The sequence below is a fragment of the Myxocyprinus asiaticus genome, chromosome 10, assembly GCF_019703515.2.
Source record: "Myxocyprinus asiaticus isolate MX2 ecotype Aquarium Trade chromosome 10, UBuf_Myxa_2, whole genome shotgun sequence".
Lineage (NCBI taxonomy): Eukaryota > Metazoa > Chordata > Actinopteri > Cypriniformes > Catostomidae > Myxocyprinus > Myxocyprinus asiaticus.
In genome coordinates this window covers 33,845,912-33,861,744 of record NC_059353.1, presented here as the reverse complement: position 1 = coordinate 33,861,744, position 15,833 = coordinate 33,845,912, and the positions used below count along the sequence as shown (strand labels likewise).

At 40.7% G+C, this 15,833-nt stretch overlaps 1 protein-coding gene across 15 annotated transcripts in view; it reads left to right on the top strand.

Moving 5' to 3' along the window:
* The window catches only part of caska (calcium/calmodulin-dependent serine protein kinase a), a 262,378-nt gene that overhangs the window by 178,209 nt on the left and 68,336 nt on the right, over positions 1-15,833 (top strand). For all 15 annotated transcript variants that reach the window (XM_051707922.1, XM_051707920.1, XM_051707921.1 and 12 more), the window contains exons 3-5: positions 2,849-2,954; positions 12,072-12,149; positions 13,486-13,558. In XM_051707922.1, coding sequence (XP_051563882.1) covers positions 2,849-2,954; positions 12,072-12,149; positions 13,486-13,558 — 257 coding nt within the window. The remainder of the gene's footprint in view (positions 1-2,848; positions 2,955-12,071; positions 12,150-13,485; positions 13,559-15,833) is intronic.

Below are 15,833 nucleotides of genomic sequence, written 5' to 3'. Positions count from 1 at the left end.
TTGTTCTGGTCGGAACCACGTCCTCTACGCACGTTCTGATGAAACACATTACGCTATCAGCGTAAAGCTCGATGTCGTCATCAGAGGCTGACCGGAACATCTCCCAGTCCATGTGATCAAAACTTGTAGTATGGAATCTGATTGGTCCGACCAGCACTGGATCGTTCTGAGGGTGGGTGCTTCCTGTTTCAATTTCTGCCTGTAAGCGGGCCTCGTGTGGCCTTCGGGACATTTTTGTTTTTTCGATCAAAATAAATTTGCATAAATTTGGCCAAAGGTGTGCATTTTTGGGGGAGTTTTGATATTTCAACCTCAGTTCCTATAATACATCTATAATTTATTGTGTACACAAAATAGACACACACTCAGGACCTTCAGGACAAAAATGTCCCCATTGAAACCCATTAAAACTACAATATTTGATCCCAGTGCCATTAAAGCATAAAATCATGAATTCTATGAAATTATGCTTTCATTCCGGAGCCCTGGCTTCAAAATGTATTTATTTTATATTTTCCACCAGATGGTGCCATTTTTCTCATGTTTAGCCTATGGAGCAAATACATGCTTTTTTCCTGTTTTCTGTTTGCTGTATTATAGAGCACTGCAGGCCAATTTAATAAATGATGCAGCTAAAATTGTGTGGGTGTGTTGGTATGGATGTCAGTGTGTTTTGCATGTGTGTATTGAGAAATTTGTGTGTGTGTGTGTGTGTGTGTGTGTGTGTGTGTGTGTGTAAAAAACAACAGTGGCATTATGTAAACAAACTGGCATTTAAAGGTTAAAATCCTGAAAATGAATGAATATTTGGTAGTTAAGATCAGGACTGATGTTGGTTAAGTCGGTGAAAGTGGAAAATAATATTAATATATAATATTTTTATGGCAGTTTTTTGACGCTGACATTTTTGTCCTCTAAGGTCCTGAGTGTGTTTATTTTTTTTTTTTAAATCTGTCACTGCACAAAAAATAATAATGCATCAAAATCAATGTTGTTGCTAATCACTGACATATCCCAGACTGTGATAATCCAAAAAAAAAAAAACAAACAAAAAAAAATATCCCTTTAGCATTTAGTATATGGAATAGAATTAATTTTTGTGTTTTTTTTTTTTTTGTTTTTTTTCATAAAAAAGCAACAGTGGCATTATATAAACAAACTGGCATTTAAAGGGTTAAAATCTTGAAAATGAATATTTGGTAGTTATGATCAGGACTGATGTTGGTTCAAAAGAATTAACTCATTGAAAGTGGAAAATAATATTAATATATAATATTATTATGGCAGTTTTTTTACGCAGACATTTTTGTCCTCTAAGGACCTCTGAGTAACTTTTTTTTTATTGACGCTATAAGGTCCACCTATTGGTCCAATGGCGGCATCCAATAGCGTGGCTGAAGGTACACTGTCTTTTTATATGCAGTAAATAATACTATGATTATTTGATTTGAGTTCCATGTTTTATTAATCTTATCATTAATTATTTTCTTTATTTCAAAACCTCGTTGATGTATCTATGCTCTGAATTTAAGTTTTGTATCATATTATTTTTAGTAATTCTCTCTTCTAGAATGCATTTATTGTTATTTATTGTTATTTGGGCCTGTGCTGGCTGGACGCAGGTCCTTTAACTACAAATTCATCAGTTTCAGATATTAGTAAGTTTTAGACTAAGTTTTTATAGGTTCTCGGCTTTATCCGTTTAATCTTATTTTGCTAAATTCAGTATAGATTCTCGGCTCACCGTTTACCCCCAGTCAATTAAGTTCTGTTTTACCTATTCTCGGTCATACTCTTAGTATTCCCGTTTAATTCAACTTGGCTAAGTTCTATGATAGATTCTCAGTTTGCCGTTTAGCCTTTTAGTACATACTTAACTAATGGGTTACTTCTGAAGTAGCTTAGTTAAGCCAACTCTGACCATAGATTTGTAGTTAATAAGAAATATACTAGAAAACAGTCCTTCAGAATGAATTATAATAACAATTTATTTTACCAGGTAATAGTAATACTTTCAAACAATCCAATTAAAATAATAAATCAAACTCAAAGCTATCAGTGAACCAAGAATAATAATATAATTAAAGTTGTATTCCATTCAAACATTTACCAAACAAAAGAAATTCAAATTAAATACCTGGTAGATTAAAAAACAACACACAATTTTTTTCTGGGTGGGTCTTCTGGCTACAGAGACCCTGATTCCTTTGTCATCTCTCCTTAAATACCAAAACGATTCTATTGTTATTTCAGGTGTGTGTGTTTGATGTTATTCAGGATTTGGTTTACAATTTAGGGGTTTGAAGGTAGACCTTTAAAACATGTGACTAAGTAGGTAGTTTGATGTTTACAAAGAATGCACCTAATCTGCATACAGCATCTGGTCCCTGTGAGAGACTTGGGAGGGGCATGTCCCAGACAAAATACAGTATTTTACTAAGTTCTTAAATCTTACTTGTGATTTGACCTTGCTGTAAGGGAATGAGACCGTTTTACCAGTTGCACTGAGACCTCTTGAATGATACCAAACATGTATGATCAGAAAACCTTTTACATTAAAGAACAGGATAAGTCTTAACTTAGTTTTTGGTGACCCTAAATTGACCTGAGGTGAGAGAGGGAGTAGATGTGAGTGAGATTTGTGTTTTATGGTCCTTGTTCAGTAGGGTGTGTTGTCTCAGGTGGAGATGCTCTTCTGTGTGAGAGTTTTATGACGTTGGCTCTCACAGAGCCTTTTGGGTGTAGACATTCTGGTGCTAGCCTTACAGTGTGATATTGAGTATGTGGAGATTTCAGTGGATTCCTGTGTAAAACTGATATGTGTCTCTCTCTCTTTCTCTTTCTGTAGATCTGAAGAGGGAAGCGAGCATCTGCCACATGCTGAAACATCCACACATAGTGGAGCTTCTGGAAACCTACAGCTCTGATGGGATGCTCTACATGGTTTTTGAATTGTAAGTCCTTCATTCTGAGCACATCTTCCACAATTTCCTCCAGTCTGGTCTATTTTATTATTCCATCCATTCCATATTCTCATGGAATCTTCACACAGGACATGTCTTTGCGTCTGCAAATTTTTAAAAATTGTTGGTCTATGTACACAAATTTCTTTTTGTCCTTCTGACACATATGTACATAGACTAGCAATAAAAAATATCACCATCCCTGCCTCAACCGAGTACTTGATGATTTATCTACTCAAGTAGTCAATATTCAGTGGCAGTATTTTAGTCAAAGCTTCAGTGTAAAAAAAAGAATGTCCAAAACTTCCTTTTGGTTTTCACTGAATGTGAGAAGTAGCTTCGTTTTTCTTGACGATTGTTTTGAACCATATTTATATAAGATTGAATTAACTCAAACTTGCATTTGAAACGATGCATGAACATGCTATTCTCTGTCCTACGTCTTTTGCTCTCTCAGCTGTTTATTTATTTATTTATTTTTTGAATTAGGGTAAGCATTTTAATTCCTCAAATGCTAAATATCCTTATCTGAAGTGCAGAGCTTTTCTCAAAGAAATTTCATCCAGTTTAAGTTATTATCTGGAGAAGTACAGCTGGCTCTCAGGGGATTTTGTGCTGCACCCTGGAAACAACTCTGTCACACTGGAACTTCCCCAACTGTATGGTCACAGTTTTAGAGCATTGATTTGTGATGTTTCAATCAGAAACACCCTTGCAGAACAGGGAGACATGGAACAACGTTTAAATTGTTTAAATTGTAAATGGGCTTCATTTGACCTGCTCCAAAGCTTTTAGTTCAGTTTAGCTCAGAGATATTTACCAACTTACTGCACACATCTTAGATGTCACACCTTTTGGTTTACCTGCAGATGCAAAACATAGCACAAAATATTGCTAGAAATTTGTCTGTCCACATTGCAAATGAAAATTCTGCTTGACTTGTCACAACACAATCACAGCCAATTAGAAATATTTGATGTCTAATGTGAAGTTATAGGGCTGGGTAAAAATATTGATTTTTCCGATGCATTGCAATCTTCATTTGAAAGATCTCAATATCGATTCTTATATCCCTAGACCGATCTTTCACTCTACGTGGCAACCCTCTATAATGCAAGTAAATCTCTCGCATGTGCAACCTGATCTCATGTTATACGATTAAAAATGTCTATGATGCCGCTAGTCTTAAAGAGACAGTACCGATAAAGCATATGTTCTACATATCAATTTAAATACTTGTAAATAGTACAAATTATGCAAGTAAACAATAAAACATAACAAAAAGACAAAGTTCCATTTACCTTCACTCTTTGTGTCCTATTAGTGAGTTAAAGCAAAGTTAAAGGTCCAGCCCACACGATTGTTACTCAATTCAAATTGTTCTAAAAGCCTACTGGTTAAAATATGGGGTTGAACTGTGTTAAAAGCAGAGTTAGAATCAACAAATAGAAGTCTAGCATAAGACCCATTTCCCTCCAAGTTTTTAACAAGTAAATCAAGCAAAGTGACTGTAGCATCCTCTACTCCTCTATGTGGCCTATAGGCAAACTGCATGAGGTCAAGTGCATGCTCAGTTTTCCTTAAGATTTCTGACCTTACCAGTGTTTCGAGGATTTTCATTAAAATTGATGTCAGAGCAATTGGTCTAAAATCATTAAGAGTTTTAGGGCAGCTAGATTTATGAACAGGGATTACCACAGCATTCTTCCAAACCTTAGGTACATGCTGTGCCTGTAAAGACATATTAAAAATGTAGTGGAATACAGGGCTCAGTTCTTTTGCACAAGATTTAAGTAAACAGCCACAGATGTTATCAGGTCCATGGCTCTTATGTACTCTTACTGAGAAGAAGGCCTTTTCCACATCCTTTTGGTCTATATCAAAGTGCTGATTATCTTCAAGTTTGTGCCTCAGTTCCTGAATTTCATTACTAAAATCAAAAGTGACAAAATGATTATAAAAACAATTAAGAGCATTAGCAAGCTCAGTATCTGAACTGAAACCATCCAGGGTGACCTGAGGGATTCCGAAGGCCTGTTATAGTTTTCATGCTAGACCAGGCTGGATCAAGGTTATTTGCAGCCAACTTGTTCTCTAGTTCAGATTTATAATTCTGTTTTGCTTTTAAGATTTCTATTTTCAGCTCCTTATTAGCTATATGCAGATCAGAGGATACTCCCTGTTTAAAAACAAGTTTCTTTTTCTGTATGCTGGATTTAACGGATTTTGCCACCCATGGTTTGTTATTGGGGTAAATTTTAACTCGCTTACAGGGGATGATCATGTCCCTACAAAAGGCAACATATGAGCATGTTACATCAACAAGTTTATCCAAATCATCACCGCAAGATTGTTTAAACATGTTCCAGTCTGTGCAATCATAACATTCCTGCAGACAGAGCACAGATTCTTCAGTCCAGATCTTTATGTCCTTTGTCTGCACTTTCTCTCTCCTTAAAACTGTTTTATATATGGGCAATAGATGCACACAGTTATGATCCGCAGAGCCCATTGGAGGTAATGGGAGTGATTTATAAGTGTCCATAACAAAGTTGGTTAACAAAAACAAAACACTTACTGAGCCGTTGTTTCCTCAAGCGTAGTCTAACGCCTCCTCATTTACCCCGCTTCCTCTTCTTATCCCTCGTTGCTCCAGAGGTTTCATGAGAATCTCTCAGAATAAAGTCCGGTAGCTGTAGTGTGATATTCGTCACGTGAGCTGAACTCGCAAAGTTCAATTGCAGCAGCACATCTCTGGTGTACTGCGTCCGACCCAGGTAGACAGCCCCATTGACATCGCGGGCACACAATAAATTAAACAAAAACCACAAAGCGGTGAGATAGAGAAGATCCATCTTAAATTAGCAAAACTAGGAGCACTCAATCATGTGGAAACCTTTAAAACAAATATAAAAACACCAACACGAGGACACCAAACTCTCACTGCTGGTCGCTGCGTGCGCATGCGCCCAAAAACATGACAATGACAGCTTTGCAGATCCTTGGCATTCTAGCTGTCAGTTTGTCCAGATACTCAGGTGATATTTCATCCCACGCTTCTTGTAGCACTTGTCATAGATGTGGCTGTCTTGTCGGGCACTTCTAACACACCTTACAGTCTAGCTGATCCCACAAAAGCTCAATGGGGTTAAGATCCATAACACTCTTTTCCAATTACCTGCTGTCAAATGTCTGTGTTTCTTTGCCCACTCTTTGTCTGTGTTTCTGTGTTTCTTTTTGTTTTTCTGTTTCAAAAGTGGCTTTTTCTATGCAATTCTTCCCATAAGGCCTGCACCCCTGAGTCTTCTCTTTGCTATTGTGCATGAAACTAGAATTCAATGAAGCTGTCAGCTGAGGACATGTGAGGTGTCTATTTCTCAAACTAGAGACTCTGATGTAATTATACTCTTGTTTAGTTGTACATCTGGGCCTTCCACATCTCTTTCTGTACTTGTTAGAGCCAGTTGTCCTTTGTCTTTGAAGACTGTAGTGTACACCTTTGTATGAAATCTTGAAAGCATTGTATAGCCTTCATTCCTCAAAACAATGATTGAGTGATGAGTTTCTAGAGAAAGCTGATTCATTTTTGACATTTTTGAACTAATATTGACCTTAAGACATGCCAGTCAATTGCATACTGTGGCAACTTAAAAACAAACACAATGTTAAGCTTAATTTAACAAATCAAATAGCTTTCAGCTGTGTTTGATATAATGGCAAGTGATTTTCTAGTGCCAAATTAGCAATTTAGCATTATTACTTATGGATAAGGTGTTGGAGTGATGGCTGGTAGAAATGGGGCCTGTCTAGATTTGATCAAAAATTACTTTTTCAAATAGTGATGGTGCTGTTTTTTACATCAGTAATGTCCTGACTATACTTTGTGATCAGTTGGATGCAAATGCCACTTTGGTGAATTAAAGTACCAATTTCCTTCCAAAACAGCAAAATCTGTACATTATTCCAAAATATTTGGCCGACAAATCAAAATTATAATATATATCAAAATTATTCAACTCCCCTGACCAGCAATACGTTCTTGCGATGTGAAGAAAAACATATCAACTAAAACCTCAGTAAACAGTCAAAGTAAGTTTTTAATACACATTTGAGTGATTTTGAGAACAAAGAGTTCCTTAAAATCTTAAAATTAAAAATAACATTCTCTCCACAAATGTCATGTCAAAAATATTCAACCCCTAAAGTCAGTCATTTGTGGAGTATCCTTTACCCTTAATAACATCAAATAAATGTTTAATAATTAATGTAAAAAATAAACCTCTCTAATGGAATTTCCACACATTTCTCATGAGCAAAAACTTCCAGCTCATTGACATTCTTTGGTTTCTGTGCTCCACTGCTTCCTTGAAATCCCAACATAGATTTTCAATGATCTTTTAATAATAGACTGAAAGGGCCATTCAAGGACACTCCACTACCCATCCCTGAACCAGATTTAGACAACTTGGATGTATCCTTAGTGTTATTGTCATACTAGAAAGTCCAGTGATCACAGAGCTTCAATTTACGCACTGAAGGCACCACATTTTTGCCATAACACAATCCATGGCATCAGTCATATAGTCAGGATAGCCATTTCCTGCAGCCTCAAAACACCCCCATAATAGGACTGACCCACCTCTATGCTTAACTGTGGGGATGGTGTCATTCTTGTCATCACCTTGCCTTTCTTACTCCAGATGTACTGCTAACCTGGGTTTAAAACTCATTTTCAGTTTAGTGTCATACGTCCATAAAACCTTCCAGGACTCCACAGGTCTTTCCAAATTCTTGAATATTCAAGTCAACATTTCCCTTGAAGTTTTGCTTTCTTCTACACCCAAGAAGGTTGCTGTTTTACCATGTTTAAAAAATGTACACTGCCATTCAAATGTTTGGGGTCACTTGACTGAAATGTTTCTCATGACCTTAAAAACCTTTTGATGTGAAGGTGTATGCTTAAATGTTTGAAATTAGTTTTGTCGACAAAAATATAATTGTGCCAACAAATAAATGTATTTCAATACAAAACAAAATGTTATTTAAAAAAAAAAAAAAAAAAAAAGTTTTTGAAATGGTTGACTTGGACCGAATAATAAAGAAAAGCTGCCAATAAGTGCCCAGCATAGATGGAAACGTCCTGGTTACTTGCATAACCTCTGTTCCCTGATGGAGGGAATGAGACTTTGTGTTGATGTAGTGACACTAGGGGTCACTCTTGGGAGCCCGAGACACCTCTGGTCTTTAATACCAGTTCAGCGTTGTGGCAGGAGGAGCATGAGGTCCGAGAACCACGTCTGGGTGGGCCAGTAGGGTGCTACCAGGACGACCTGCTCCTCGTCCTCCCTGACCTTGCACAGCGGCTGTGCAAGTAGGCTCACTGAGGGAAACACATATTTGCGAAGTCCAGGGGGCCAGCTGTGTGCCAGCCCATCTATACCGAGAGGTGCCTCAGTCAGGGCGTACCAGAGCGGGCAGTGGGAGGATTCTTGTGCGGCGAACAGGTCTACCTGTGCCTGCCCGAATCGACTCCGAATCAGCTGGACCACCTGAGGGTGGAGTCTCCACTCTCCCCTGAGGGTAACCTGCCGTGACAACGTGTCCGTCGCAGTGTTGAGGTCGCCCAGGATGTGAGAGGCTCGCAGCGACTTGAGGTGCTGCTGACTCCAGAGGAGGAGATGGCGGGCGAGTTGTGACATACAACGGGAGTGCAGACCGCCTTGACAGTTGACATATGCTACCGTTGCTGTGTTGTCTGTCCGAACTAACACATGCTTGCCCTGGATCAATGGCCGAAACCTCCGCAGGACAAGCAGAATTGTCAGCAACTCGAGGCAGTTGATGTGCCAACGCAGCTGCGGGCCCGTCCATGAGCCGGCGGCTGCATGCCCGTTGCATACAGCACCCCATCCCGTTTTGGAGGTGTCTGTCGTAAAGGCACCTGGAGACCTGCTCTAGGGGAACGCCTGCCTGTAGAAACGTGAGGTCGATCCAAGGGCTGAAGAGGCAGTGACAGATCGGTGTGATGGCCACGCGATGTGTCCCGCAGCGCCATGCCCATCTCGGGACTCGAGTCTAAAGCCAGTGCTGAAGCGGTCTCATATGCATCAACCTGAGCAGAGTGGCCACCGCTGAGGATGCCATATGCCCCAGGAGCCTCTGAAACAGTTTCAGTGGAACCGCTGTCTTCTGTCTGAATGCCTTCAAACAGGTCAGCACCGACTGTGTGCGCTCACTCATGAGACGCGCTGTCAATGAGACTGAGTCCAACTCCAAGCCGAGAAAAGAGATGCTCTGAACCGGGAGGAGCTTGCTCTTTTCCCAGTTGACCCGAAGCCCTAGTCGGCTGAGGTGCGAGAGCACCAGGTCCCTGTGTGCACACAACACATCCCGAGAGTGAGCTAGGACTAGCCAGTCATCGAGATAGTTGAGGATGCGAATGTCCACTTCCCTTAGCGGGGCAAGGACTGCCTCTGCAACCTTCGTGAAGACGCAAGGGGACAAGGACAGGCCGAAAGGGAGGACCTTGTACTGATAAGCCCGACCCTCAAATTCAAACCGCAGGAAGGGTCTGTGTCGAGGTAGAATCGAGATGTGGAAGTACGCATCCTTCAGGTCTACCGCCGCAAACCAATCTTGATGCCGGACGCTCGCTAGAAAGTGTCTTTGCATCAGCATCTTGAACGGGAGTCTGTGTAAAGCCCGGTTCAGTACTCACAGGTCCAAGATTGGCCGCAACCCACCGCCTTTTTCCGGTACAATGAAGAAAACCCCTTCTTCATCTCGGCCGGAGGGACAGGCTCTATCGCATCCTTCCGTAGGTGGGTAGCGATCTCCGCGCTCAAGGTAGCAGCATTCTCGACCTTACCTGAGGTGAAGTGGGTGCCGCTGAACCTGGGCGGACACCTGGCGAAGTGAATCGCGTTGCCGAGTCGGACGGTCCGGGCCAACCATCACGACGCAAGCCACGTGTCCAAGCTTCGGGCGAGGGGGACCAAGGGGACAATCTCGTCGGACGTACTGGCAGGTGGGGCCTTGCGGTGGGGCAGAGCCTGAGGTGCCACACTGTGTCGTGGCCGTTCTGAGTTCAGGGACATCAATGTACTTACCTGGCTCCTTGTGACCACCCCTGGAACAGCCTGGGATGGGTGAGGAAGAGGCCTGTCCTCGTGACCCGTGGAGACTGTCACATTGGGGGCGGATTTGTGCCACAGCTGGGTGCTCAGGGGCGGGGAGACCGCTGCTGGAGCGCCAAACCTGCCAAAATGGAATGGTGGACGGTGGTCGTGATGACGGCCGTGCACACCGGTTATGTGGCCCAGGGAACAAGGAAACTGCTCTTACTGAAATCTTGGGAACCGCAGCCACTTGGGCGTACAGCGCAATTAAATGCAAAGGTAACAAAAGATCCTCCTCCCAGCCCTCCACCGTTGGATGGAGTGGTCTGCTTACCAGCTCCAGAGCAGTGGGTTTCGTCATCCCTGGGTTGCCTGTCTCAGGGGCGCTTCGAAGCCTTTCGTGGGTTCTTGGCGGCCGTGAGACGGGTGGCGTCTGCTTCCTGCGGTGGGCTCCACGCCGGGGCTGGGCTGCAGGGGTGGGCTGTGGCGGAGCCGGTGCAGTCACCGCAGGGGGACGCCCTTGGCAACAAGCAGTCAGGGTGCGGTATCTTGATCTTTTTATCAAAGACCAGAGGTGTCTCGGGCTCCCAAGAGTGACCCCTAGTGTCACTACATCGACACAACGTCGAGTGAGTGACAGATAGGGAACTCCTTCAATACTGTTTAAAAAGCATCCCAGGGTGAAACCTCAAGAAGTTGGTCGAGAAAATGCCAAGAGTAATTTTCTGCAAATTCTAGGTAAAGGGTGGCTACTTTGAAGATGCTAAAATATAACATAGTTTTGATTTATTTTGGATTTTTTAAGCCACAACATAATTTCCTGTTCCATTTCTGTTATTCCATTGATTTGATGAATTTACTATTATTCTAAAATGAGGGGAAAAAAAATAGAATAAAGAATGAGTAAATGACCCCAAACTTTTGAACAGCAGTGTATGAATGGTGCTGCCAACTTTGTCTATTGGAAATTGAAGTGCCTTGGAAATGTACTTTAAGCCATGGTCTTTTCTTGTGTAATGAAATAATCTCCTCTATTAGCTTATTTTTAATTGCATTTTTTTTTTTTTGCATAGAAATACATTTTTGCGTACAACACTAAACTTAAGTTTTAAAACTTAAATAAGTGCCATTGAAGAGTGAGGGCTTAATTTTGTTTTAAAACAATTACTTGTGTAGCCTTGTATATTTAAGAAACAGCTACATGCAATAGGGGTTGAATAATTATGACACAGCTGTATTTTTAAAAAATCCTGCTATTTAGGAATATTAGTGTAGAAAGTTTGGTTCTTCGGGCAGTGGAGGAGTAAGGAGACAATGAAGCAGTGCAGGCAAGTCTTTTATTTTCTGCATTCAGCATCTTGTATTTTACAGCACTCAATTCATGTAGATTCTTCACAACAATCAATAAGATAACATAAACTTTTAATGCACTCAGTACATGCCGACACCGTGCTCACTCTCTCTCTCTCCCCAAATGATGCATTGGTGAGATTTTTTTTTTAAGTCTCCCTCCGCCATCACTATAACAAGAGACAGGTGTTAGAGATAATTACAACCCAGGTGACAAGCCTTACTGCTCTCCCTCCCGCAGACAGACACATGACCACGCCCCCATCCCCACAATTAGGTTATATATTCACACTATGACTTTGAGTGTGTCAATCAACTGATATTGATGTAATGTTTAAAAATTCAGAAAAGCTTACCTTTGTAAATCCTTACTGTCTTGGGGGGGGTTGAATAATTTTGATTGCAACTGTATATATATATATACATGTTTGTTTGTTTTTTGCCACTTTATCGTCTCGCACCTGTAACCTGTAACCCTTATGTTGCAATGCCATTGCATTATGATCTTTCATTAGTATCATACAGATTTTGATCTCTTTCTTTTGAATATAAAGTTATGAATTATAAATGGACCTTAGCACTGATCATGCCAGTATTTGGCTTTACAATAGCTGATGAGTTTTCTGTCCATGTCTTTCAGTATGGATGGAGCAGATCTCTGCTTTGAGATTGTGAAGAGAGCAGACGCTGGGTTTGTTTACAGCGAGGCCGTAGCCAGGTAAACACCACTCATGGCAATTTAATAAACTTCATCCATTTCAAATTATTTTGCATTCTTTGTTGTTAAAGGTGCACTCAGTAATTTTTTCCTCATTATAAAAGCTGTACTCCTTAAGAAATTAATTGTAATTTTGAAACATATGTATAAACTCATTACCACTTCTCCAGACTGGAGACAGGTCTCCAGTCAAATCAGTAACCTTATAAAAAGCTGTTTTATTCTTCATGGAGATGGTCCGCACATTGGGGGCTGCCATGTTAGAATCACACAGCCAGCCGAATACTACTCGCTTATTCTCAGTAACCATACTGATATTTGACACTTTCACTCATGGATTAAATTAATAATGGCTGACTGTGAATTTTTACATTGGCATCTGTAACTGAAAACTATTGTGTTTGAATGATGCTGTATCCAGTCCACTAGGTGTCAGTGTAAGTCTAAGACAACATGAACAAAAACTTACTGAGTGCACTTTTAAAGGAATAATTCACCCAAAAATTTTAATTCACATTTCAATCTCAAATGTTAATTTTTGGATGAACTATCACTTTAACATTGCTTGTTTCAATGCCTTCCCATATTCTTTATAGTTTAAAAAACAAAGAGTTGTCCCACAAAGCATAGCAACAGTGTTTCTGAGAAACTTTTGAGCTTTGACATCTATTACACATTTAAATCAAAGTGTACAGGTAGGGCATATGATGTATCTAATGTATTTAAATGTCTAAATAAATTTATGGCTAAAGATAAAAGTATTGAAGTTGAAATTGGCTTTGGAAAATGTGGCCTATAAAACACTAACGTAAATGTTTCCTCACTAACCGCATTCAGCTTACCATATTACTGTATTCTTGGAGACTGTATTTAGTTCAAAATATATCTAGAATTACATTTTTAACATATCAGATGGTGTTTTTTAATGTATTGAACTTGTGTTAGTTGTAATGAATAAAGTGCATACTTTATTCTGGTTGTCCTTCTACATCTAATGGTAAAGCTGCATTTACCTGTAATATAACCTGTACTTAGTGAGAGCCAAGGTTTTCCTACTGTTTTGCTGTTTAATATTCTGCTGTTATGTCAGGATGACAGTGAGTGATGGGCTTTATTTTTGGTCTTTTCACAAGCAGCTTTATTGTCAGTGCTGTGCAGTGCAGTCCTGAATGACTCCGCTAATCAAACAATGTCTGGAGGGAGACAATGAGTAACCTGAAAGGTTCCTTTCCATTCAGGTGCACAAGGCCAATAAAAATTCAACGGGGTCCTCTCTTTCCTCTCTAAACCTCACGCCTCCTGTCCTTCTCTCTCTTTCTCTCTCTCCTCCCTTTAGTCACTACATGCGACAGATCCTAGAGGCGTTGCGGTACTGCCATGACAACAACGTAATTCACAGAGATGTAAAGGTAGGCTCAGTGATGTCAATACTTCAAACCTCAACAAACTCAAAAACAAAGTTGATCTGTACTTATGGCACTTTTCCACTGCACATTACAGTTCGGTTCGACTCGACTCTGCTCGCTTTACTTTTCTGAGCTTGCTTTTCCACTGCAGTTTAGTGCCGCCTCAACGTGGGTGGGATTATAGGCTGATCGTCATAGTTGCGCCGCCTCTACTGCCATGACATCATCTTAAACTCGACACAAACATTACTGACCATAAACAATAACATGACCACTAGCTGTTAGCTACTAGCTCATTGTGCTGCAAAAAGCAGTTGTTGCATGGCGATTTTACACAAGTGTAACAGTTAAATTGGCCTGGTTGTTTTAGAAGCAAGCTTTCCAGTAGCTGGTCAACTAAATAAAGTGAAGCTTTCAAGCAGAATATAGAGTTAACGTAACAAAACGTACCATCCTCCATCGTGGACTCCAACAACGCCGAGTCCAGGGCACTCTCCCTCCCATTGCTCGCCAGTCTATTGCCATAGATGGCATCCATTTGGTCAAACCACTTCCACTTTCTTCTGTTTGAACCACTCCGGCTGTTGTGGTCCTTGATGGTTCTGTAGTCACTTAAGTTTTTTTTAACTTTTCCCTACACTGTTGGTAGGTCCGGTGGTAGCAGTGTGCGGCCAACAGCTGAGACACTTCCTGAAAGACCTTTTCGTTTCGCGTCGTTTCGTTCGTCACTAATGAGAGGAACACCTGCACCTCGTTTATTGACCACGGCGTGGTTTTGCGCACAGCCATTTCTTTTTACAATTCGAAAGTCGCATGAACAAGTGATATTGCTGTCAATGTTGCTAACTTTAAAACTAGCGGGTTGATGTCCCGTGTCGCAAATCCAGTGACGCTGGTAGTGACGATTCTCTCTGACCAATCAGTGATCTGCAGGGTTTTGACGTCACATTTAGTTTCGGCTCGGCTCGCTTGGAACCTTGACCGAGGTGGTACTAAAAAAAGTATCAGGTACCAGGTACTATCCACAGTGGAAAACCCCCAAAAAGCGAGCAGAGTCAAGTCGAGTTGAGCTGTACCATTGAGCTGTACTGTACCGAGCTGTTTTACATACTGACATGTTTGATATGCTGTTTGTGCTCATAGACTTTCACATTAGATTTGAATAGATTTTGAAGAAAAGTTCTTTGAATTTGTTGCAATTATGTAGGCATTAGTTGATGGCAGCATATAAAAAAATAAATAATAATTTACAATGAGGATTTAAAGGAATAATTCTCCAGATATTAACATTTTATCATAATTCACATAGCCTTCTAGTGTTCTGATCCTAAATTGTAATATTAGATATTAGGCAGAATGCAATGAAAGTGAATGGTGGTTTATACTGACATGTTCCAAAAAGGCCACAGAAAGCACCATAAAGGTCCATATTACTCAAGCACTGTATTCCAGTCTTCTGAAGTCGTATCATAGCTTTGTGTTAAAAATAGACCAAAATTTAAGTCGTTATTCCAATGATAATCTACCTCTCCACCCAAGCTATCAAATCTCAGTTGTGCAGGGCCTGGGTAGCTCAGTGAGTAAAGATGCTGACTACCACCCCTGGAGTCACCAGTTTGAATCCAGGACGTGCTGAGTGACTCCAGCCAGGTCTCCTAAGCAACCAAATTGGCCCGGTTGCTAGGGAGGGTAGAGTCACATGGAGTAACCTCCTCGTGGTCGCTATAATGTGGTTCTTGCTGTCAGTGGGGCGTGTGGTGAGTTGTGCGTGGATGCCACGGAGAATGGCGTGGGCCTCCACATGCGCAACGTCTCCGCGGTAACGCGCTCAACAAGCCACGTGATAAGATGGGCAGATTGATGGTCTCAGACGCGGAGGCAACTGAGGTTCGTCCTCCGCCACCCGGATTGAGGCAAGTCACTACGCCACCACGAGGACTTAGAGCGCACTGGGAATTGGGCATTCCAGATTGGGGAGAAAAAAGGGGAGAAAATCAAAAAAGAAAAATCTCAGTTGTGCTTTAACCTCCTGAGACCCAAACCTGACTGATGTGTGCATTTTCCATTTCCCTTTTTGATTTGTTACTAGTAGCACCTATAAAACATGCAAAAAAAAAATAAAAAATAAAAAATTCTAGAGCAAATAGTTTTCTTAAAAATTGATGGCAACATACAGTACTATGCAAAAGTTTTAGGCACTTGTGAAAAATGTTGCATAGTTATGATGTCTTCAGAAATAATGCCATATATAGCTTTCATTTATCAATTAACGTCATAC